This window comes from Eleutherodactylus coqui, chromosome 7 (genome assembly GCF_035609145.1).
Source record: "Eleutherodactylus coqui strain aEleCoq1 chromosome 7, aEleCoq1.hap1, whole genome shotgun sequence".
Taxonomy (NCBI): Eukaryota; Metazoa; Chordata; class Amphibia; order Anura; family Eleutherodactylidae; genus Eleutherodactylus; species Eleutherodactylus coqui.
In genome coordinates this window covers 123,913,291-123,936,907 of record NC_089843.1, presented here as the reverse complement: position 1 = coordinate 123,936,907, position 23,617 = coordinate 123,913,291, and the positions used below count along the sequence as shown (strand labels likewise).

At 45.8% G+C, this 23,617-nt stretch overlaps 1 protein-coding gene across 1 annotated transcript in view; it reads left to right on the top strand.

Moving 5' to 3' along the window:
* Nucleotides 1-3,962: 3,962 nt before the first annotated feature.
* Nucleotides 3,963-23,617, top strand: part of MND1 (meiotic nuclear divisions 1) — a 68,081-nt gene continuing 48,426 nt past the window's right edge. The window contains exons 1-4 of the mRNA XM_066573630.1: nucleotides 3,963-4,128; nucleotides 4,277-4,342; nucleotides 7,660-7,717; nucleotides 20,672-20,820. Coding sequence (XP_066429727.1) covers nucleotides 4,126-4,128; nucleotides 4,277-4,342; nucleotides 7,660-7,717; nucleotides 20,672-20,820 — 276 coding nt within the window. The 5' untranslated portion in view covers nucleotides 3,963-4,125. The remainder of the gene's footprint in view (nucleotides 4,129-4,276; nucleotides 4,343-7,659; nucleotides 7,718-20,671; nucleotides 20,821-23,617) is intronic.

Genomic DNA, 23,617 nt, shown 5'->3' with positions numbered 1-23,617 from the left:
CATTATTGGAATGTGAGAAGCTGGAAGGTCGTAAGGACGAATTGCCCGCCATCTGAGCCATTCTGACCAGACTGTTAGATGTTCAGACCAGTAGATGCATGAAGGCACGCACACAAGGCGACGGGGCTCAGGACACCCTCAACAGACCACCAGTAGAGAGGATTGTCTGATCATCTAACAAGCAGGAGCAGCTCTACGTGTTTCATTATCCGCCCTCCAGAAACAGGCGACACCATTTTTACAGGCCCCTGTTCATCTTCACCTGACAGCACAGGATTGGTTAGTGTCCTGATAATTTTGTCAACATAGGGTGTGTGTGTATACTTGTATGGTTTAGGTATGAGTACAGGTCAAGATGACTGCTGGGTGTATGGTTTAGGTAGGGGTGCGGATGACTGCTGCCTGTATGGTTTAGGTACGGATGACTGCTGCCTGTATGGTTTAGGTATGGGTGCGGATGACTGCTGCCTGTATGGTTCAGGTACGGGTGCGGATGACTGCTGCCTGTATGGTTCAGGTACGGGTGCGGATGACTGCTGCCTGTATGGTTTAGGTGCGGATGACTGCTGCCTGTATGGTTTAGGTACAGAGCTAAACCGCTGGATCTAACACACTGTTCTAGACGTTGTCGGTACTGGTGCATCTTGTCTCCACCGCAAGCCAGGGGTGGAGACATGGGTGATATGGGTTGAGATGCAGGTGACGCCCACAGCTGCCCTGCCATCTCCAGGTCTCAGCTCCCTCCCCCCCCCTCCCAAATGTTTCCTGCCATACTCCGTTGCTGTCACTGCTCGGACCCCGCTCCCGCTGGCAAGCCCTTGGGACAGGGGAGTGCGCGGACAACAGAGCAGCGGTTGAGACCAGCGGGGAGTCCAGTAAGAGGTGACCCAGGAGCACAGAGGGGATGCCAGCCTACATCCATGCAGGCATGGTGACAGCGCTGCCAAAGCTTTCAGCGGTGCTGCAGGTGCATCGGAGCACAGCACTGGGGACACTGTCATTGCAGCAGCGGACGGGAGCACAGGGCCGGGGAGACTGTCAGCGACAGCGGTAGGGTGGTGAGTGGCAGCAGCAGGAGGGGGGGGGCAATTTCTACAAGTATGCCTAACACTAACCCTCACCCTAACCCTCCACCCACCCACCGCAAACCACTGCCATAGCTATTGCTTTAACCTACCCTAACCTGCTGGCATGGCAAACCTCAGGCCCCCTGCTGCTACTGCTGTTAGAGTAACCCAACCCTAACCCTCCGGGCAGCCAATCACGACCTTGGGGGCATAAACAAAGCGGATACAGTGCATCAATATGTCTCCACCCAGACTTCTGGTGGAGACAAGATGCACCAGTACCGCTGTTAGATATCTTGTAGATATGGTGCCTGTCATATGGCTGCTGTTAGATGTATTTATTATCGAGCTGGGGGTGGAGGGAGGTGATGAGTTTTGGATCTTAGGCGTCTATTCTTTTCAGACTAAGGCTGGGTTCATACAGGGCGGATTTGCTGCGGTTTTGCCGTTGCATATCCGCACTGCGGCAAAACCGTTGCGTTTGCAGTACAAATGTGTTTGGGCACAGGACTGATTTTTTCTGCACTGCTGCAGTGCGGAAATGCAACTGCGGTGCGGTTTTTCAAGACGCAGCATGTCCATTGCCTTGACTTTTCCGCAGCGCTTTTTTGTCCATAGACCTCTATGGACACAGCAAAATCCGCTGTAAAAGTAAAAAAGCGCTGCGGAAAAAAAACGCTTGCAGATTTTTCAGCAAGAAAATCCGTAAGACAAAAATAACCTTTGAAGCGGTTTTGCCGCAGAAGCAGTTCTTCTGTGGCAAAACCGCAACGGAAAAAACGCAGCAAAACCGCAACAAATCCGCCCTGTGTGAACCCAGCCTAAGGGTGCCTTTAGACTGGAGATAAAATTGCTCGATTTTTCGGGCGATATGAGAGTGAGTGAAAATGCAGAATCATGAAACCCATGCTTTCCAATGGTTTCCTTAACATTTGCGATGCTTTCACTTGTGATGCTGCAAGAAAAAAAATCGTGGACTGTCCTATCTTTCTGGGGTTTTTTTCATCTCGTATGTTTCTCTATGGAGCCTCGTTCTTATCGCAAAGCAGGATCTTGCGATTTTTATGCAATGCGATTTTACCATTAGAACCTCCTATTGACCTTGGTGCTAAAAAATCACGCTAAGAAAATTGCAAGTGGTAGTGACTAGAGATGAGCGAGCGTACTCGGAAAAGCACTACTCGCTCGAGTAATTTGCTTTATCCGAGTATCGCTGTGCTCGTCCCTGAAGATTCGGGTGCCGGCACGGAGCGGGGAGCTGCAGGGGAGAGCGGGGAGGAACGGAGGGGAGATCTTTCTCTCCCTCTCTCCCGCCCGCTCTCCCCTGCTCCCCGCTGCGACTCACCTGTCAGCCCCAGCGGCACCCGAATCTTCAGGGACGAGCACAGCGATACTTGGATAAAGCAAATTACTCGAGCGAGTAGTGCTTTTCCGAGTACGCTCGCTCATCTCTAGTAGTGACGTTTTCGGGAGAAAGAGCAGCGCTGACGCTCATACTTCCTCCCATCTCTCCCAGCTCTCCGAGTTGCTTTATTTTTATGGTGCCAGGTTGCACTAGGTACGAAGACAACATTTTAATTTCATCTCGGGTATGTCAACCCGTTGACCCAATAATTTCTCTAACAGGACACAAGAGTTTCTCTTCCTTTTTGTTATTCATGTGCTGCAATTAAGCGGCAAGGACCCGCGTGTCCACGTATGTAGATGGCTTCCAGGGAGGGGGTTACCCTCCCTACTGCGGCGGTTCTTTTTCAATAAAAAGAGATTGTTTAAAAAAGAAAATTGCGGGAAAAAAGTCATGATTGTGCTGCAATTTTTTTGCAGAGCTATCGCGTTCGCCAGTGTGCAAGAGCCCTAAGGCGCAATGTCCACGGGCAAATCTGATTTGTGGAATCCACGCAGGGTGCCTGCAAATCAAGCCAGCCATAGAGATGCATGGACGTCCGCAAATGGGTTAAAACATGCGGATTTGATTTGCGGACCTTTTGGTCTGGAAAACAAATCGCAGCATGCTCCATTTTGGTGTGGCTCCCGCCCGGACTACTTCTGCTGAAGTCAATGGAAGCTGTCCAATCCGCTGCTTCCCCGCAGCTGACACTGCAGTTGTGCTGCAGATCTGCGGAAAAGCAGGAGATTAAAAAAAAAGCAAAAAAAAACGTACTGCGAATGTCCGCCGGTGAGCCGTGAGGACCATGCGTAGTACAGCAAACCCGGAAGGGGAGGGATCGGCGCGGATGCCGGGGAATGCAGCAGCGCTGGATTCCATACGGGATTCCCTGCACGAATCTGTCCGGGCCGTGGCCATGAGGCCTAATGTGCGTTTTACCACAGTGTGAGCCAGCAGTGTGCCGCCATATTGCTGCGTAGGGCAGTGTATCCCGCACATGCTGTTATGCGCACTGTGACTAGTTCTTATTTCCCGCTCTGCTGCTTAGCAACGTTACACATAAAAGCCGCACATATCATGTAATTACGTATGTACGGTGTTTATTACGCGCCCATAGAGAACACTAGGGCTCTATCACGTGTAATATGTGGTAAAATATGACATGCTGCGCTCTTTTCCCATAGTGTAAGTGGGGTGATGTACTTTTGTTGACTCTTCACCACATAATATGCATGAACTCCCGTGTCTGAGCTGGCGCTTTAGCAACATCCCGGGTTCCTGGTGTGGCACGGGCGGCCTCCGCAGAGACCAGGGATGCTGTAGCGAGCTCCAGCAGTGTGTTACTGGGGGTGTGAGGGCCTCAGCCGGCAGCTGCACCCTCGGGTATAGAGGGGGAGTGCGGTGCCGTCTCTTCCCCCTCAGACACATGACACGTGATCTCCTCAGACAGGCAACGGCTTCCTCTGCATTCATTCTCCCGCTCGATTTCCTCACAGGGCGGTCACGTGGCACGTGTCATGTGATCTGGAGCCCGGCACACAGCTTCTCTCCCTGGTTCTGTGAATCCATGTGTCCGCTGTGCCGCCGCGGGTAGTAGACATACATATAGCAGCCGGGCAGTGAGAAGGACATATAACAGCCGCCCCTCCGTCCGGGGAGCTCGCCGGCAGCATGGTGAGTGTTAGCAGCCGACCATAGTGCCCAGCACAGACAGCTGTGTGAGGGGTCGGTCTGCCCCGAGCAGTGCTGTTCTGCAGCCCGTGTGTATGGTCCTGTCAGGTAGTGCAGTGTGCTGATATGACATGAGCTTTATTTCTTCCAGTCCAAGAAGAGAGGTCTGAGTGTGGAGGAGAAGAGAACCAAAATGATGGAAATATTTTTTGAGACTGTAAGTACCTGGTAATCAGTGATTGGTCATTAGTGGTGTAAGGAGGTAAGAACCCCTCTATCTGAGGTCTGCGGCAGCGGAGGGGCGGGTGCTGCACTTGTGTCCACAGCGGCCGTCTCCTCGCAGTCCCGTCTGCCTCACCTGTCTCTTGGGGTACAGATGGCATGTGATGGCGCTCACTTGTGGCTGCGTCTGCTTCTCGCTAACATCCATAGCCATGTACAGAATGTACGAAGCCCCGATCACTGGAACCCCCATCATGCTGCAGAAACAGACGTGATTCAAGAGTGATGAACAGGTCTTACAGCCCGCAGCCCGCCCCGTGGGGGATGGATTCCTTTTTTGCACATTTCACCTCCAGCCTGTGTTGCATGCAGGATTCCAGGACCGGTTCCCGCGGCACAGGACCATGGCCGCATCCTCATGCTTGAATGATTACATCTCTGTAGAACCTCTACCTTGCACCGAGCCTTAAAGCAGTTTACCAAGGTTACAAGTTATCCCTTATCTGCAGGATAGGGGGCAACCTGCTAATTGGTGGGGGGCTCACTGCTGAAACCCTCACCAATCTCAGGAATGGGGGATCCTATCCCCCCTCCCCCATCCTCCTCACTATGGGGTTTCTGCAACCCCCACGATTAGAACGCTGAATGGAGCACTGGTCGAGTAAGCACACATAGTATGTAAGGCTGAAGAAAGATATATGCCCATCCAGTTCAGCCTATTACCCCCCCCCCCCCCCCAATGTTGATCCAGAGGAAGGCAAAAAAACCCAAAACAATGAGGTAGAAACCAATTTTCCTCAGTTAAGGGAAAAAATTCCTTCCTGACTCCAATCTGGCAATCGGAATAATCCCCGGATCACCGAACCTTCTGAGGACCCCGGTGAGATCGCAGCCAGGGTCCTCCTGAAAGACCCCAGGGCTGTCTTGGCAGACTGCCTATAAAGCCATCCCCATGGGGTGGCCTGATAGACTGCCTGTTAGATTGCAGTATGATGTAATGCTATAGCCTTACATCATACTGCAGGAGCAATCAAAGCATCGCATGTTGTAGTCCCCCAGGAGGACTAAAAGAGAAAGTAAAGACCAGAACAATAACATTTTACTAATTGTGTAAAAAAAAAAAAAAGGAATAATTTAACTCACCCTTTTTTTGCCATTTCAATAATAGAATAAAACATCTAAATCCTAAAACAAAAATTCACACTTGATATCGCCACGTCTGTAAAAGTCCGATCTATCAAAGTAGCACATTATTTACCCCACATGGTGAACGTTGTCCGAAAATAAAGAACGCCCAAAATGCACTTTTTCAGTCACCCTGTCTCCAAGAAAAAATGCATTAAAAAGCGATCAAAAAGTTGTATGTAGTCTGAAATGGTACCAACGTAAACTACAGAATGTCTCGCAAAAAATGAGCCCTCACACAACTACGTCGACGGAAAAATAAGTTTTGTGCGCAGAAAATAATTTCAAAAATTAAATGTCTTTGACCAAAACTAAAATTAGTACAGCAAAAAAAAACTATACAAGTTTGGTATCGTAGTAATCGTACTGACCCGTAGAATAAAGTTATCAGGTCATTTTTGTTGCAGTTTGTGCGCCGTAGAAACGACACAACGAAAGATGGTGGAATTATTTTTTTTGGCCGTTTTATTCCACTTACAGTTTTTTAAACGTTTCTCAGTACATTAAATAGCACCATGGAAAAATACAACTCGTCCCACAAAAAACAAGCCCTCATACAGCCACGTCGATGGATAAATAAAGGAGTTACAATTTTTTTCAAAGAGGGGGGAGAAAAAACAAAATGATGGGGGGGAAAAAAGGGCCGCGTCATTAAGGAGTTAAAGGGGTTGTCTCGCGGCAAACATCAAAATTTTACATTAGCCCATTCCCCCTGTCACCTCCCTGGCATAAAATAGCAATTTAAAGCGGTTTTTAAACCGCTTGCTACTCACCGATCCGACGAAATATGGAGTTATAAAAATCTCCCCAAGATGGCCCCCGGTCCTTTCCCTGGGATGCACCGCGGTCTTCTCTCATGGTGCACCGTGGGCTCTGTGCGGTCCATTGCCGATTCCAGCCTCCTGATTGGCTGGAATCGGCACACGTGACGGGCCGGAGCTACGATGACGATGTGGTGAGCAGCTCTCCGGCACGAGCGGCCCCATTCACCAGGCAGAAGACCGCACAGCGCAAGCGCGTCTAAAAAAGCAAGAAGCCAGCGAAATTAGACGGATCCATGGAGACGGGGACGCTAGCAACGGAGCAGGTAAGTGAATAACTTCTGTATGGCTCATATTTAATGCACAATGTACATTACAAAGTGCATTAATATGGCCATACAGAAGTGTATAACCCCACTTGCTGCCGCGAGACAACCCCTTTAAAGATTAAAAAATATAATATTATATCACTTAAGAAAGGCGTCCAGGCCCGTCTTAAACTCTTTTATCAAGTTTGCCATCACCACGTCCTCAGGTAGAGAGTTCCACAGTCTCACTGCTCTGTACAGTAAGTGTATGTCAGTATAGAAACCTTCTTTCCTCTAGACGCAGAGGATGCCCCCTTGTTCCACAGTCCATGGTATAATAGATGATGGGAGCGATCTCTGTATTCTCCCGATATATTTATACATAGTTATTAGGTCGCCCCTCAGCCGACTTTTTATCTAAAGTAAATCATCCCAGTTTTGATGACCTCTCTGGGTATTGTAGTCCGCCCATTCTGTTCATTAATTTAGTTGCCGCCTTTGAACCCAGTAAAGCTCTAATATGTCCTCCTTCAGTACCGGTGCCCAAAAACGATACAATATGCACTCCATTCACTTTTAATTGGACTGCCGACTACCCAAGCAGCGAGCACTTGGGTATTTCCATCAGCCACGCTGAAACGAATACAGTGCCGACACTAATGCTCAGCCAGCTCTCCATTCATTCTGACATCATTGCAGGGGGCTATCGCTGCAGTGACAGGTTGAGGGGGGGGGGGGGGGGGGGGCACAGCAAGTTATTCCTTATCCTGTAACTTGTAATCTTGGTACAACCCCTTTAATAGGGCACCTGTATACTTCTGTACCTCTGTTTACTGCCTACTTCAAATAGATGAAAGATTATGACATCCTCCATCAGATGCTGAGTTATGGACGTATAGTCCCCTAGAAGCAGTGGGGTAATGTGATGGTGGCACCCAGTGGAGTGCATATACAGCAGCTCTTTAGTACAAAGCAGCCATGTGTGCTGTAAGCCAAGATAAACTTCCTGAGCGTGAAATATTTAATGCTAAAGCTTTCTATTTTGCTTGTTGTAACAGAAAGATGTATTCCAGCTGAAGGACCTGGAGAAAATTGCCCCAAAGCAGAAGGGAATAAGTAAGTAAATGTCCAACCAGCTACTGGTTTTTATGCCACTTGAAATTATATTCTATGCCTATGAACAGGGCACAGCAAGGAATGGGTATGGAAAGCTGATTTTCTGATTCTCCTTTCTGCTGTACTTAAAATAACGCAAAGTGATGTTGTACTATATGGTCCAATACGGTGACACACAGAGTGGAGTCCATATACATGAGCTCTTTAGTGCAAATGGGGCAGATTTACTTAGACGAGCGTTTTATGCACTGGTCTAAGTAAGGAGGGTGCTGGCATGAAGTGTGCCAATTTTGTTAAGAGGCGCAAGTACCAACTGGCATAGACTTATGGCAGTTTTTGGCCTAAAATATAAAAAAAAAAACAGTGGCAAGGCCGGCATAAAATATCAAACATTTTCACATGGCATAAAATGCCATGCAGTGTTTTGTGCAACTTTGTTTTTCCGCCAGAAAACTAGCGTAAAAAGTTCAGTAAATATACTTTGATGTGTAATTTTGTTTCTCACTACTAGCAGAATTAATAAATAAAATAAAAATTACTCGTACAGATGAAGGCTAAGGCCACAATAGGTATGAGACAGTTGTACAACACTAGGTCACACTAAGTATTACATCAAGCAAGGAATAAAATCTACAATGCAGAAAAATAGCCTTCAGTTCAATTGGCATAGTCCATACCTCAGAATGGGTGTGATAGACCACTACCCATCACGGAATAAGAATAAAAGAGAAGAGGGGGGGAAAAAGGGGGTCAGAGGGTGGAAGATATTGTATGTACCTAGTCAAGACTATACAAAAAGACCGGAAGTCAGGGGATTGCTGGAAAAAGATCCAGGGAATCCTTATAGCAGAAAACACGTGTTTTCGGCCACTACTTCTTCCATTATGATTATTTTGATAATCTCCTGAATCCATTTCATGGCCTAGGGGACTTGTTAGTTTTCCAGTGTCTTGGTATCGCCTCATGCGCTGCAACTAGAAAATAATGCAAAAAATCTTTCTTAATAGAGCTGATTGCGGCGGGTAACATAGTGCAAAGTGTGATCTGTGCTGTTTCTTCAATAGAACGTCTGCTGACCTGTTATATAGGTAGAAAAAAAAACTAGCTCCCAAAAAGGCTTGAGAACAGGGCACTCCCACCAGATCTGTAACATGGTTCCAATTCTCTTGCCACATCTCCAGCAATCCGATGACACTTCGGTGATCCCTGTAGAGTTATGAACTCTTGATTTGTTTGGAAATGGCCTTATAACCCTTCCCAGATTGAGCAGCAACAACTGCTTCACTAAGATCAGTGCTGATGCCTTTTCTCCTGGGCCTTGTGATTAACACACACCTGAATGCACCAGGCCAGCAAACTGCCAAAACTTCTGCTTTTATAGAGGTGGTCATACTTGCTGACGATCAATGAATTAAGGGCATTTGACTAGCAGCACCCGGCTGGGCTACTTAATTCCTACGGAAGCAGCAATATTGCATTTTTGTTCAAGCTATGTTTGAGTGTGAGCAATGCTTTTTTTTTTTTTTTTTCTAGAAAAACATCTCATCGCTGCTGTCTGCGTTTTTCTTGCACGATAGACAACAGGTGTTACTAATGTTAACAATGCATTGCAAGTTTGTGCGTTGCGATGCAATAAAACGGAGGCTCCATAGGGAAACGCGAGTGTTTAAAAAATTAAATAGGGCAAGTAGCGATTTCTAGATCTCGCAACATCGCACGAGAAAAAACATTGCAGATGTGAATGAAGCCATTGAAAAGCATGGGTTTCATAATTCTGCGTTTTCACGCACTGACGCGTCACTCAACAATCGCATGATTTTTCTTGCCAGTGTGAAGGCAGCCTAAGCATGTCCTTAACTTTTCACACAACGCTTCTGCGTTTTAGCCTAGTTTTTGTTAAATGATGACCTGGTGTAATTTATCATGCACTCTTGTTCATCTGAGGTTGTATTTACCTCATTTTAAGATTTTCTGAGTACTAGATTTTTTTTTTTTTCTTTTATGTCTTTCTACGTGCAACTATGGAACTCAAAGAGGGTGTACTTTAGTTTGTCTCATTACTGTAACTTCCAAATATGCTAGGAGTTATAGTAGTACAACACAAATGGAAATATCAGGTTTTTTTTTTTTTTCCCTCTTATACTCCTCTTTTTTTTAATTAAAGTATTTTTTATTAAACTTTTTCACCTTTTGCATATTTTAAAACATTTTTTTTAACAAATCTTTGGTTTCCCTTCCCTCCCTCCCCCTCCCCCTCTCACCCACCCCCTTCCCCTCACCCCCCTCCCTCCCCCATCCCCCCTAAGATCTCTCTCTCAACGTTCTGTTCTTTGGGTAAACTGTCTCTGAATGAACACAGTGTTGTGTCGTAAACAATAATAACAGTTCTTGTAACGTATATTTGTTTTCTTCTTTGGTCTTCGTGTTGCTTATCTTCTTGTTGTTTTCTTTTATTGATTCAGGGTTAGATTTTTTGTTGCATTCGAGGGGGGGTCATATTTCTTTTGCCCGTTGCCCGGTCTCTCTCTCTCCAATCCCTCCTTTCTTAACTTTTCCCTATTACTCCTTACCACTTTATTTTATTGTATATCGAGTCTGTAATTTGTTCTACATTTCCCAATAAACTTTATATATATCCATTACATACGTTGTTATGTCTTAGTAAATCCCCGGTTTACTGGTGCCTCCCCACACGGCTCACCACTCCCTATGTATTTGATCCAACATTACTGCTCTGGGCGTGTATCCATCTCAGCCATATGTCCTGATATTTTTGACTGGTCTTACGCTTAGTGTAAATACTCCTTTCCCACGGTAAAATTTGGTTGACCTTATTTTTGAATTCTCCCAGCGTGGGTGGTTCTTCGTCCAACCAGCGCTGGGCTATTGTTTTTCTGGCTATATACAATAGTCTGGCTACCGCTAGTTTTTCATGATCATCTAATGTTAGATCCTGTATGTATCCCAGAATGCACACGTATGGTGTAAAGTCCATACGTATGCCAAATGCCGCGTTAATTGCATTTCTTATTCCCATCCAATATCTGTGCAATTTCGGACATCGCCATAGCATGTGGATTAGGTCCGCCGTGTGGGTTTTGCACCTTACACATATCGGGGAGGTTCTCATTCCTATATTGTGTAAGAAGGCCGGGGTGCGGTACACTCTGTGTATTAGAAATATTTGTGAGACTCTGTGTGATTCGCTCAGAGATAGCTTGGGTGTCATTTGTAGGATTTCCTCCCAGTGCGACTCCTCAATGGGCCCTATGTCTGCCTCCCATTTTGCTCTTGTTGATAACGGGTTGTGTGCATTGACCGTGTCCTGTATATGGGAATATAGTACAGATATTTTCCCCGCTGTGGTGGTGGCTTTTCCTATTATGTCCGCTACTATATTTATTGCCATTGTTATTTCCGCCGTGTTTTTTTCCGCTTGTATAGCGTGTCTAAGTTGCAGATATTTGTAAAAGTCACTATTGGGGATGTCGTGGTTTTGCCTTAACTGCTCGAAGGTTTTTAGTTCCCCCCCCTCCAGTATCTGATCCATTCTCCTAACTCCCCTGTCTTTCCACCCTTGGAATCCTTTTAGCTTGTTGATTTCTGGCAGGTGCGGGTTATTCCATATGGGGGTATGTTGTGTGCAGTTTTTTATATCAAGCATGTTTCTGGTCTTCCACCATATTTTATGTATCAATAATAGCGTGGGGGCACTTTGACCGTTTTTTTTAAAAGCTCCACGTTCCAGGGTTTCAAACAAATGTGATCCGTTAAAGAGATTTTTAAGGATTCTGAAACTAGCGTCGTGTGTTTCTTCTGTCTCCCATCCCCTGAGATGCTGCAGCTGGGAGGCCATGAAGTACGAGAACGGATTGGGCAAGGCTAATCCTCCCTTTTCTTTTGAATTGTATAGCAGTTCTAATTTTATCCTAGGTGTCTTCCCTCCCCATATGAGTTCTCTAAACAGTCCCTTGGCCTTGTGGAAAAATTTTTGTGTTATCCAGTGTGGGGAGTTGTGTATTAGATACAGTAATTGGGGCATCCATATCATTTTTATAAGATTCACTCTTCCTATGATTGTCATGGGTAGTTTTTTCCATATGTGAAGTTTTTGTTTCCATTTTTCCATAAGTGGTTCCAGGTTTATTTTCCCGTACTCACTGACCTCTTTCGTAATTTTAACTCCCAGATATTTAATTGTTGGGGTGCATTTCAGGGTTAATTCTCTGTTGGCAACTTGCATGTCTGGGGTGTCTATTGATAGTATTTCGGATTTGGTCCAATTGATAGCGAGTCCTGAGAAGGCTCCAAATTCTTTTATTGTTTGCATCGTGGTTTCTAAAGATTTTTCCCTGTCCCCTAAAAATAATAACATGTCGTCTGCATACAAAGCGATTTTCTCCTCCATGTTTCCTCTTATGAATCCCACTATTTCCTGGTGTGACCGAATTTTGCATGCTAGGGGCTCTATTGCAAGTGCAAACAGGAGTGGCGATAGTGGGCATCCCTGCCTTGTCCCTCTATGTAGTGGGAATGTTTCTGATGACCCCCCGTTGATGGACACATCCGCCTCCGCTCTAGCATATAGGAGTTTTACTCGTCTCACAAATATTGGGCCACAGCCCATTTTTTCTAGTACCTTCCACAGGTATTGCCACTCAACGCTATCAAACGCCTTGGCCGCGTCCAGTGAGCATATGATTCTGTCTCCGGTATTATCTACGGGTATTTGTAGGTTTAGAAATACTCTACGGATGTTCGTTGCCGTTGATCTTGCTGGTATAAACCCACTCTGGTCTGGATGCACCAAGGTGGATGCCACTTGTGATAGCCGCTTGGCTAAAACTTTTGCTATAATTTTGACATCCGCGTTTAACAGCGATATCGGCCTATACGAGTCCATCAACAGGGGGTCCTTTTCTGGTTTTAACAGAATTATTATTTTTGCTTTTCGCATTGTTTGTGGTAGTTCCCCTTCCTTTTCCGCCCCCGCCCATGTCTCCAGGAGTTGTGGTAATAAAGTGTCTGCATGTTGTTTGTAAAATTCTATTGGGAAACCATCCTCCCCTGGGGCCTTGTTATTTTGCATATCTTTTACTGCCTCTTGCATCTCCTCCAAGTCTATTGGTGCATCTAGAAACTCTCTCTGTTCCTCCGTCAATTTATGTGTTCTTATATCCGCCAAGTATTCCTCGATTTGTTCTACCGTTTTTTCCAGTTTCGAGGAATACAGAGAGGAGTAAAATTCCCGTGCAGTCTCTCTTATGGATGTTGCGTCCCTGACTATCTCGCCTTGTGCGTCTTTTAGTTCAATGATGTATGTGGGGCTGGTTTGTGCTCGGGCTATAACTGCCAGCATATGTCCCGTTTTTTCTCCCTCCTCATAATATGTCTGTTTCCTGAACCCATTTTTAGTGGCTGCCGTTTCTAGGACGTATTTATTAAGGGCCTCTTGGGCCTGTTTCCATAGGTTGAGTGTTGTTATAGTTTTCTCTTTTATGTAATTTTCTTCTGATTCTTTTAGTTTGTCTCGTATTTTTTGCCCTCTTTCTCTATGTCCTTTTTTTGCCTGTGTGATTTGCTGTATGTATACCCCCCTCATATATGCCTTCATGGCCTCCCAGCAAATCGTCATACTTGTGGTATCCTTATTTAATATGAAGTATTCCTCTAGTGTTTTTTTCACTATTTCCTTGTTTAATATGTTTAGCCAGTGCGAGTTCAGATTCCATCTTTTTTGGGAATGACTCACAGTGTTACTGTGCTGTATGTCCAGACGTAGGATGGAGTGGTCAGAAACAACTCTTGGTAGATATTCTATCGAGGTTATATCTCTATATATCTGAATATTCCCTACCGCTAGGTCTATTCTAGATAAGCATTGGTATGTGGATGAGTAGCAGGAGTATTGTTTGTTTGTGGGGTGCCGTGTTCTCCATATGTCTATCAATGATATCTCGTTTATTAGTTTACCTAGTGGTGTCAGGTTCCTTTCTTCGTTTGCGTTTCCTGCCCTTAGTCTGTCCTGTGCAGGGTTAATGACCGAATTAAAGTCGCCTATGATAAGGACTGGAATGTCCGGTTTATCTGTTATGAATCCTATAACTTGCCTCATTATCATGTTATTATATGGTGGCGGGATATATACTGAAGCTATAATGCATGTGTAGTTGTAGATTCTGCAGTGTAGGCATATAAAGCGGCCTTCTGGGTCAATTTTTCGTGAGAGACATTTAAACGGTATATTTCTGTGTACCACTATGCTGACCCCCCTGGAGTACCTCGTGTGTGTGGAGTGGAAGCTCTGACCCATCCCCCCTATTTTGAACGTGTCCGTATTTTCTTTTGATAAATGTGTTTCCTGCAAGCATATAATAGCCGGGCCTTGTTCCTTGATGACTTGCAGTACTGCTGATCGTTTTGTCTGGTCACTCATACCTCTCACGTTCCACGATACGACCCTTATCCTACTACCCATTTTCCTTGTTTTTTGTTTTCCACAGGGTTATTATTTTCTGGGCGCCTCCACCCCTTTTTGTTTTTATGAGTGAGTCGCATTGGGAGGGTCCCCATCTCTGTATTTGTGTCTCGCCCGTGTCGCCCCGTATATGTGTATGTGTATTACTGTTTGTTCTCCGCATAGGGCTTCTCCAGTAACATTTTGGTTTGGTCCCCCACATCCCCCAGTACAGACATTTATCCACATTTACTATACATATTTTCGTTATTTGCAACACATTTATCATTTGTACATTTACGTTGACATTTCTTCCCCTTATCCCACCCTGAATCATTTTTCTATCGTTTAACCTTATCCCTTTTAACTGTATCTTATCTAATATTCCCCTAATATGCGAGAGAGAGACCAAACAACAGACACCCCCAACATGTAACTCACTGATCCGTTGTCTCATCGGATCGGGGTACCAGTCCTCCATTCTCCTACGCGATGCATTCTGTCGTCCCAGGAGCTCCTTTCAGAAATTTTCGGTTCCCTTTGCATGAACGTTTCTTTAGGTGCAGCCTCTTCATGGTGTCTTGCGCGGCGATCTTCCCCTCCGGATCTTTTCTTCATTTTGATCTATCCAGGCACCTGCATCTTTTGGGTTTTCAAAGAATTGTGTCGTGCCCAGCGCCGCCACTCTCAGTTTAGCCGGGTACAGCATCCCGTAGGGCACTTGTAGGTTTCGCAGTCGTCTTTTTATTTCTACAAATGTTGCTCGCTTCTTTTGTATTTCCGTGGAGAAATCTGGATAGAAGGAGACTTTCACGCCATTATATTGGATTTCACCCTTTTCGCGGGCCTTTTGGAGTATGGTATCACGGTCTCTGTAATGCAGTACTTTGATGAGTATCGGTCTGGCTGGAGCCCCCGGGGGGAGGGGTTGTGTCGGTACACGGTGGGCTCTTTCGACTGCAAACATTGCAGTTAGAGTGTTTCTTCCGAACAGTTCGGGCAGCCATGTTTCAAAAAATTCTGCAGGGTTTCTTCCTTCCGTCTTTTCTGGGAGGCCCACAATCCGCACGTTGTTCCTTCTTGACCTATTTTCTAGGTCGTCTACCTTGTTCTGTAGATATTGTATGTCATGCAGATTTTTTTCCACGTCTCGCTGCATCGGCTGTATTGCGTCTTCTACGTCGCTTATACGTTGTTCAGTTTCTGTCAGACGCTCTGATATTTTCCTCATATCTTGCCGTAGCAGGTTTACATTACTTTGCATCGCCCCCATCTGCATATTAAGGTTGTTCAGTGACGCGTTGCCTTTAGTGATTTCGCTGAATATTTCTTTCAACGTAGGCTCCCTGGCGCACCTTTCGTCCTCCTGCCTTTGATCTTTTTTGGCGGCATCTTCTGCACTTTGGGAGGTGTCTCGTATAGTGCTTTCTGAGGTGTCTGCGGAAATATCAGGTTTAGTAGATTTGGAACATCCTCTCCTCCCGGAGTCACCTGATGAGAAGGGGTTCCTGGGAAGTCATGAGCTAAATCTCGGATGCAGGCATTGCTGTGTCCACTAAATGTAGAAGGATAGGGGTTCAGAGCAGCATGGACCTGATCTGGAAAGCCTCGGGATACTTATGTTTACTTTACACACATGCAAAGCGATAGTCAACACACAGCAGTCAACCTGTCAATGGAATCCGTTTTGGTTACTAAGGGCTCCTGTCCATGGGCATAGTGATACCCAGTGGCAGATCTCCGCCGTGGGAGCCGCCGCCCAGGAGCAGGTGAGAGTTAACGGCCCTCCGATAGGCTCACCGTGGAGAATCATGGCAATTCACAGCATGGACAGGGGGCTGCGCTTTCCGTAGTAAGTCTATGGAAAGCGTTCACTCCGTTCCCCGCGGGGAACACAGTGAAAATTCGCCCGTGGACAGGAGGTCTAAAGGTATCTAATCTCTATATTTTTTTTTTTCCCCTCCACTGCTTTGTAGCAGAAAGGGCACGCTAAATGTTGGACATGACAATGCATGTTTTAAACATCGACAAGTTACAGGGAACATAGCTTTTGATTTTGGTGCCATGAAAATAACTTTTTCTGTATTTGTATATAGATATCAGAGACCGCCTATCTTGATTAACTGTAATAGCTTTGTCAACTATGATTCATTAAGACAAGACTGCACTAGTATTCTAACATTATAAAGGAATTTGTGAGATTTGACCTGAGGCTCACCTAGAGTTGAGGTCAATAGTTTTCAGGGCTGTGGGGCTGGCTGTCTGTTTCACATCGGTGTTAGAACCTCCGACCAGAGATTCCGTCGCAGATCCGGCTGAAAATGCTGGGAGAGAAAGCACTGCAGGGGGTCTGCCTTTCTTCCAAATGGCTGTCCACTGCTTATTATCAAATTGTCAGTCTCTAGTAACAGAAAATAACAAGACTGATAACAGGAAGTGGAGGAGGGAAATGTTTTGTGCTGCCCATAGAAGTCCATGGAGGGGGGGGGGGGGGGGGGGTCAGAGACTCGCAGTTGCTGCAAGAGGAAACTGGTGAAAATACGGAATACATGTCATATGATGGCCAGATATAGTGGTTGGTGGTGACTAGAAATATAAGCCCTACCCCAAAAATAAGCTCTAGCTGCGGAAAAAGAAATACAAATACATCACCTAGAAGTGCTGTCCGGCTCCACCGCATCTTCTCCCCGTACCCCGGCACTGGTCTTCAGCATCACTTCTGGACGGAGATAGGAAAATTGGAGTCAGCGCCCGTTGAACCAATCACAGCCAATCAATGAATAGAAGGAATGGCTCTGATTAGTTCAACGAGCACTGGCTCTGATTGGTTGAGCGCCTTAGTTCAGCCAATCACAACTAGCGCATCCTGGAGGCGGGAATCTTCCTATTCCTGTCTAGAAGTGATGCTGGGGACCGGACAGTGCTTCTAGGTGATGTGTATGTATTTTTTATTTTTTTTCCTGCAGCCAGGGCTTGGTTTAGGGCTTTGACAGTAGGATTTCCTATTGTCAAAGTTGTATCACATCACATGAAAAACGCGTTTTCATGCGATGCAATACAACGGAGAGGAAGGCTCAATAGGGAAACATGAGCTACAAGACCTCACAAGTCGTGGGCATATCATGAAATCCACAAGATTTTTGACTCCCAATGTCGCATGCTACAAAACGTTGCAAATGTGAAGGAACCCATAGGAAAGCACGGGCTTCACATACATGCGATTTTGTCGCATTGCGAGAAAATCGCACGTCTTTGTCACCCGTGTGAACGAAGCCTTGTTCTTATTTTGAAGCTGCTACAGACTGTTTCTGTAGCCTGGAAAGTTTGCATACACTTAAGCTGTTAAAGGTCCAGTTATATCAGAAAATCTTATAGAAAAATGACGTGTGCTGCAAAAAATATACAGCTATGTTGACCGAAAAATAAAACATTGATAACTCTTGGAATGCGGCAACGTACATAAAATCTTTTTTTTTTTCTGCATGTGACATACTATTGGCCAAACCTAGTAAGACATAAGGCTATTGATACTGTATGGTGAACAGCGTAAGTATAATAACTTTCATAACCCCCTGAAAAGTTTAAGCCTAATCAAATTGTATAGCCATCAAAATGGTACCATTTAAAAAAGAAAAAAAATACAACTCGGTCTGCAAAAAACAAGCCTTCCTATAGCTACAGCAGCAAAAAAAATATGGCACTCTAAGGTCTCATGTCCACGGCGACAGATCCGCAGCGTTTCACCCGCACACGTGATCCGCGCCCCATAGGGATGCATGGGACACCCGCAGGTAATTAAATACCTGCGGATGTCATTTTCCCTTGAGGCGCGGATTGCGTGTGCGGGAAAACACCCGCAGCATGCTCCATTTTAGTGCGGGTCTCCCACTGGGACGGCTCCCGCAGGCTTCTATTGAAGCCGTCCATATCCGCGGCACACCCGCATCTGAATTCCTGCTCTCCGGCGCGGGAGAGCAGGAGTTTAAAAAAAAAAAAAAAAAAAGTGCGCGGTGCATGCGAGCGGCACGCTGCCGGCGTACCAAGCACATCCGCCGGGCCACAGAAAGAAGATCCGGCCACGACGGAGGGCAGATCCGCAGCGTCCGGACAGGTAAGTAATGCTTATTTTTAGGCCTCATGTCCGCGGGAAAGGAGGGACCCGCTGCGGGATTCTGCATGAAGAATCCGTGGCGGGCCTGATTTTCCCCGTGGACATGAGACCTAAGGCAGGCTGCACATAGGCAATCGGGAGCCTGCAGCAGAATCAGGCTTTATTGCGGATAACTGTGCATACTTACCGTCGGTCATGCACAGTCCAGCCTTTTTTTCTTAAATCTTTGTTTTCCCCCATGCTGTCGCTAGGTGATGCCGTGGGTACCCGTGGCCTGTCCACAATGTCCATTGTGGATGGGCCCTAGGTTGGACAGCTTCCATAGACTTCAATGGAAGCACTCTGTGCCGATTCCGCAGAAAAACACAACATGCTGCGATTTTTAAATCCACTCGCAGAAATCACTATCTGCCCATGTGCGTGGACATGTGAATGTTCGATCCATTCAATGTGTGAGGAATACCGCGGATTGTACGCGCGGTGGACTATAGCGGATTCCGTAATTCAAATGTGGTCGTGTGCAGCCGGCCTAACTGTGACAATGCAAATGTGAATAAGTTCTTGCTTTTCTTAATGCAAAAATAAGTTCAGTCATCACTCCCATTGATTTGGGCTAAATGAATTCTGGTCTTAAGGCCCATTTAGACCCAACGATTCTCGCTCAAAATTCGCTCAAAGCCGTCTTTTGAGCGAGAATCCTTGTCTAAATGCGTGGCCATCGTGCAGTTTTCGTTAACGATTCGCCCATTGTTGTCTTTCAGCCAGCTGAAAAAGAACGATGAGCCTCATCAGTGCCGCGTGCTGAGTTCTCAGTGAGATACCGCTGATACTATTGTTTCAGCTGCTATCTCACTCGGAGATTATGCAGAAGACAGCGCTCCAGTTGTGTTCTGCATACCCCGCTCGGAGCGCTCAGCTGTATAACAGCTGAACACTCCGAGAAGACAACAGCTGTATGCAGAAGATAGCGATCCAGCTTGTTTTCTGCATACAGCGTGAGCCTTCATTTACACACTTTTATGCAAAGTGAACGCTCAAAACTGTCACTCAAACTGCCGTGTAAATGCACACAACGATTATCGCTTAAAAGATGTCTTTTGAATGAATTTTGAGTGATAATCGTTGTCTAAATGGGCCCTTAAAGGTTAAACAGAATCGAAAGACAACAGAAGGCAATCTGCTGAATTAGCCGGAGGCATCAGATTTCAAATGACAAATGTGGCATTGACCACCATGATCCCACTATGGCAATAGTGTAGTGTGCCTATGCTGTTTACGTGGTGCACTGTTCATTCAAAGTATAGCTCCTGCAGCGCGCCTGTGCTGTTGATGTAGAGCACCTGCAATCACGTTGAGGATTGTTGTGTCTGTACCTATATCCACCATGGAGAGTTCTACATCACTCATACCCAAGTCTGTCATTTTAAAGAAAGGGGGTTACCTCTAGACTTCATTCTGCAATCAACAGGACAGAGACCTAGCTTTGTTGAGAAACTGAGCTGTTTGGTCAAAATCAACATGACTGTTTATGGAAAAAGGATGAGGCTTTCCATCTAAAGAATACCACCGCAACTATGAAGCAAGGGTCTGCAGGATCGCATTGTACCCCTCAGAAAATAAGATAGTGGGGAAAAAAGGGAATAATCTAGAAATGCTGCCGCCAGATCCCTGAAAGTTTGTCATAACCTGACATACAATTGTCTGACCTTAGGAAACAAGAACTGCCTTCATAACTTGTGCCGGACTGCCCAGAACCGCCATCTTACACTATTGGCGCTCCGTTTTTTTTTGTGTTTTTTTTTTTAACGCAACTTAAACTTGCTGTTACTAGCAGCTAGCAAAGATGCATTCCCTGAAGTTACCTATGCCATCAAATGCCGCCTGTTGTGTTTGTTTTTTTTCTGGGTAAGCCCTTAGTATACCAACTCATCTTCCTCTCTGAACTTTGCATGAGCAGGCCGGCCTCGCGTGACTGCCCGCACCACCCTGCACCTAATCCTCCTTGAGCGGGAGCGAGCCAACAGTCCAAGGTGCTGCTGTTCCAAGTGGTTGCCCTGTAGTAAGCCTCCTGCACTCATATAACCAGTACTGAATGACCATACGATGGAGCTATACATTTTCATGCAGATCCACATGCGGATATAGCCCCGGTCAATGTAGCAAATCCACTTGTGACCATCTGACGCTGTCCTCCTGTCATGAACTGACAGGTCAATTCTTTCTTTTTTTTTGTATTTCCATAGCATTGGATAGACTGGTAAAATCCTGCTGAATTGGGCACATGGTCTGCAGTGAAATTACGCCGGGCCTTCGTCAGTAAACTGCCCAAACATTTATTTTCTGTATTATGTGTTTTTTTTGCTAATAGAATAATGTTTGATCACAGCTTCCATGTCGGTGAAGGATGTCCTGCAAAGTCTGGTGGATGACGGAATGGTAGATTCGGAGCGCATTGGAACATCAAATTATTTTTGGGCTTTTCCCAGCAAGGCTCTTCATGCACGGAAACGGAAACTGGAGACGTTGGAAAGCCAGGTAATTCTTAGGGGCGTTCACACCATGTTTTTTTAATACACTGTGTGACTCTGATGTGTCCGTTTCACAATACAAGTGAATGACTGACTGTTCCCGCGCGGGGGTTCCGTCACAGCGCTGTTTGCTACAGCTGTCCTTGAACCTCCAAGCAGAGTTGCATAACATGTACAATAAGGCTGTGTGAATGCTCCTTTACTTGCTAGATCTACTGTACAATGTTTTCTTTTGGTCCCTGTGATTGTATATAAAGCAAAATAACCGTTCACTTTATATGGACCAGTACCCAATGTTTGTTTTCACATCTGTTTTATCATTTATACACTTTGCATCTTCATTTTCATGGAGTAGATAACCCCTTCCTGCCCCAGGGTGTATATGTACATCCTTGGTGAGAAGACGTTGCAGCGAAAGGACTTATAGGTGTGTCCTATGCAAGGTACTGTCTAAGCAGCTGAGCCTGTGCCATATGCAGTGGGAGCGTGTTGTGTCTGACAGCTGGCCTTCCGCTGCAACAGCAGGGATCGGTGAAAACTCCAATCTCTGCTGCTAACCTCCTACATGATGCAAAATAACAAAGTGTGTCGGCAGCAACAGAAAAACGCAATCTGGGTAAGGACACCAAATACAACAGCCAGATAAGAGTCCAAACCGCACTCCCACAGAAGTCCACGTAACATAAAAGAAAATCCTGGCAGCATCTAGAGGTGCTACACAAGCTTGAGAAAGGCCTTACGACCGAAACGTTGCTGTCTCTGTGTGATGGGAGAAGAAAGAGTACCGTATATACCGGCGTATAAGACGACTTTTGAACCCCGAAAAATCTGCTCTGCAGTCGGGGGTCGTCTTATGCGCCGGTAATACAAAAAAAAAAAGTGTAAAAAAAAAAAATCATTACTCACCTCCCCCGGCGTTTTGTCGCGCTCCGGCAGGATGTCGCTCGCTCCTCGTCCCCGGCGCAGCATTGCTTTCTGAATGCGGGGCTTGAAATCCCCGCTTCCAGAAAGCTAATACACACGCCGTCAGCCGGTACAGCTATTCAATGACAGCATTGAATGGCTGTGATTGGCTAAAACACACGTGGCTTCAGCCAATCACACTATTCAATGACATCATTGAATGGCTGTGATTGGCTGAAGGCGCACGTGTGTTAGCAATCACACCCATTCAATGATGTCATTGAATAGTGTGATTGGCTGAAGCCACGTGTGTTTTAGCCAATCACAGCCATTCAATGATGTCATTGAATGGATGTAACTGGCTGACGGCGTGTGTATTAGCTTTCTGGAGACGGGGATTTCAAGCCCCGCATTCAGAAAGCAATGCTGCGCCGGGGACGAGGAGCGAGCGACATCCTGCCGGAGCGCAACAGAACGCCGGGGGAGGTGAGTACTGATTTTTTTTTTCTCCACTGTAATACCGGCGTATAAGGTGAAAGTTGGGGGGTCGTCTTATACGCCGGTATATACGGTAAATTTTTTTTGTAGCACTTCTACATGCTGCCAGGATTATCTTCTACATTATGTTAATTTCTACATGATGTGATCAACATTGATCAATGCATGTAGGAGGTTAGCAGAGGGCTGATAGGCTGCCATGACAACTGGATGCCATCATTGCCGTCTGGGTGTGCCATAGGCATAAATAGTGATCATACACTGCAGTACAGAAATACTGCAGTGTAGTATTTGAATGATCTTGATATTGCAGCTTCAAGTCCTCAACAGGGACATAAAAAATGTAAAAAGAAAAAAAACACAAATGTTTTGTATTGTCACATCCGTAATGACCCATACAAGAAATTGAACACCCTTTATCGCACACGGCAAGCACAATTAAAAATAAATAGGCAAAAAATGTATTCACAATCCTTTTTTTTTCTTCAATTTTTTCAATTTGCCTTTTTTTTTTTTTTTTGTTGCGGCAATCCAAGAGCCATAATGTTTTTATTTTTCCATCAACCGTGCTCTAAGAGGGCTAGATGAACTCTAGTCTTGATTTATCCAATTTGTGGGTACATATAACATTTTTGATTGCTTTTTTTTTTTCTTAGCCAAGATTAACAAAATCTGCAATTCTACCATGTTTTTATATTTTTAACCTCTTTGTGACCACCCATAGTGTTTTGCATCCTGGTTTGCTGGGCTTTAAACCCCAGATCCCCAGAGCCGTAAAAACATACTACCTCTGGGAATTAAAGCCCTGCAGGCTGTGGACATGACAGCTCCATGCTGTCTGTTACCGGAGGTAGTAGACAACCTAGAGTTCTCATGGGGGGCCGCGGGACGCTTCCCCACCCCCCCTCTTTGCCTGCACATGCACGCCACATGTCACCACATCACACGCAGAGGGCTGGGAGGCCCAGGAAATTTAGAAACTCCCTGCTCTGGGGTGCTATGAGTAGCCGAGAGCAGGGTGATGTCATCGGGGGACCGCTGTATGCGGTTCCCAGTCACATGATCGCCATTATCCAATGGATAACCGCGATCATGTAAAAGTGTAAAAAAGTTTTTCCTCTCTCCTTTCGGATCATATCCATGAGGGGAAATGAAATTGCATAACTAAGGTCCCCGGATTTATCTGTGGACCTTACCCCGGCTTCTGTGCTTGTGCCCATCGCCAAAATGGTGGACGCATGCGCAAAATCCACTGATTGCCGGGATAATTTTAAATCTCCCCGCTTCTGGCTACCAAACGTAGCCGAGACCCTGGAGATTTCACGGGGGGTCGCAGTACGCAGTCCAATTGATAACGGCGATCACTTAAAAGTAAAAAAAAAATTTGTTTCACCCTCCCGTCA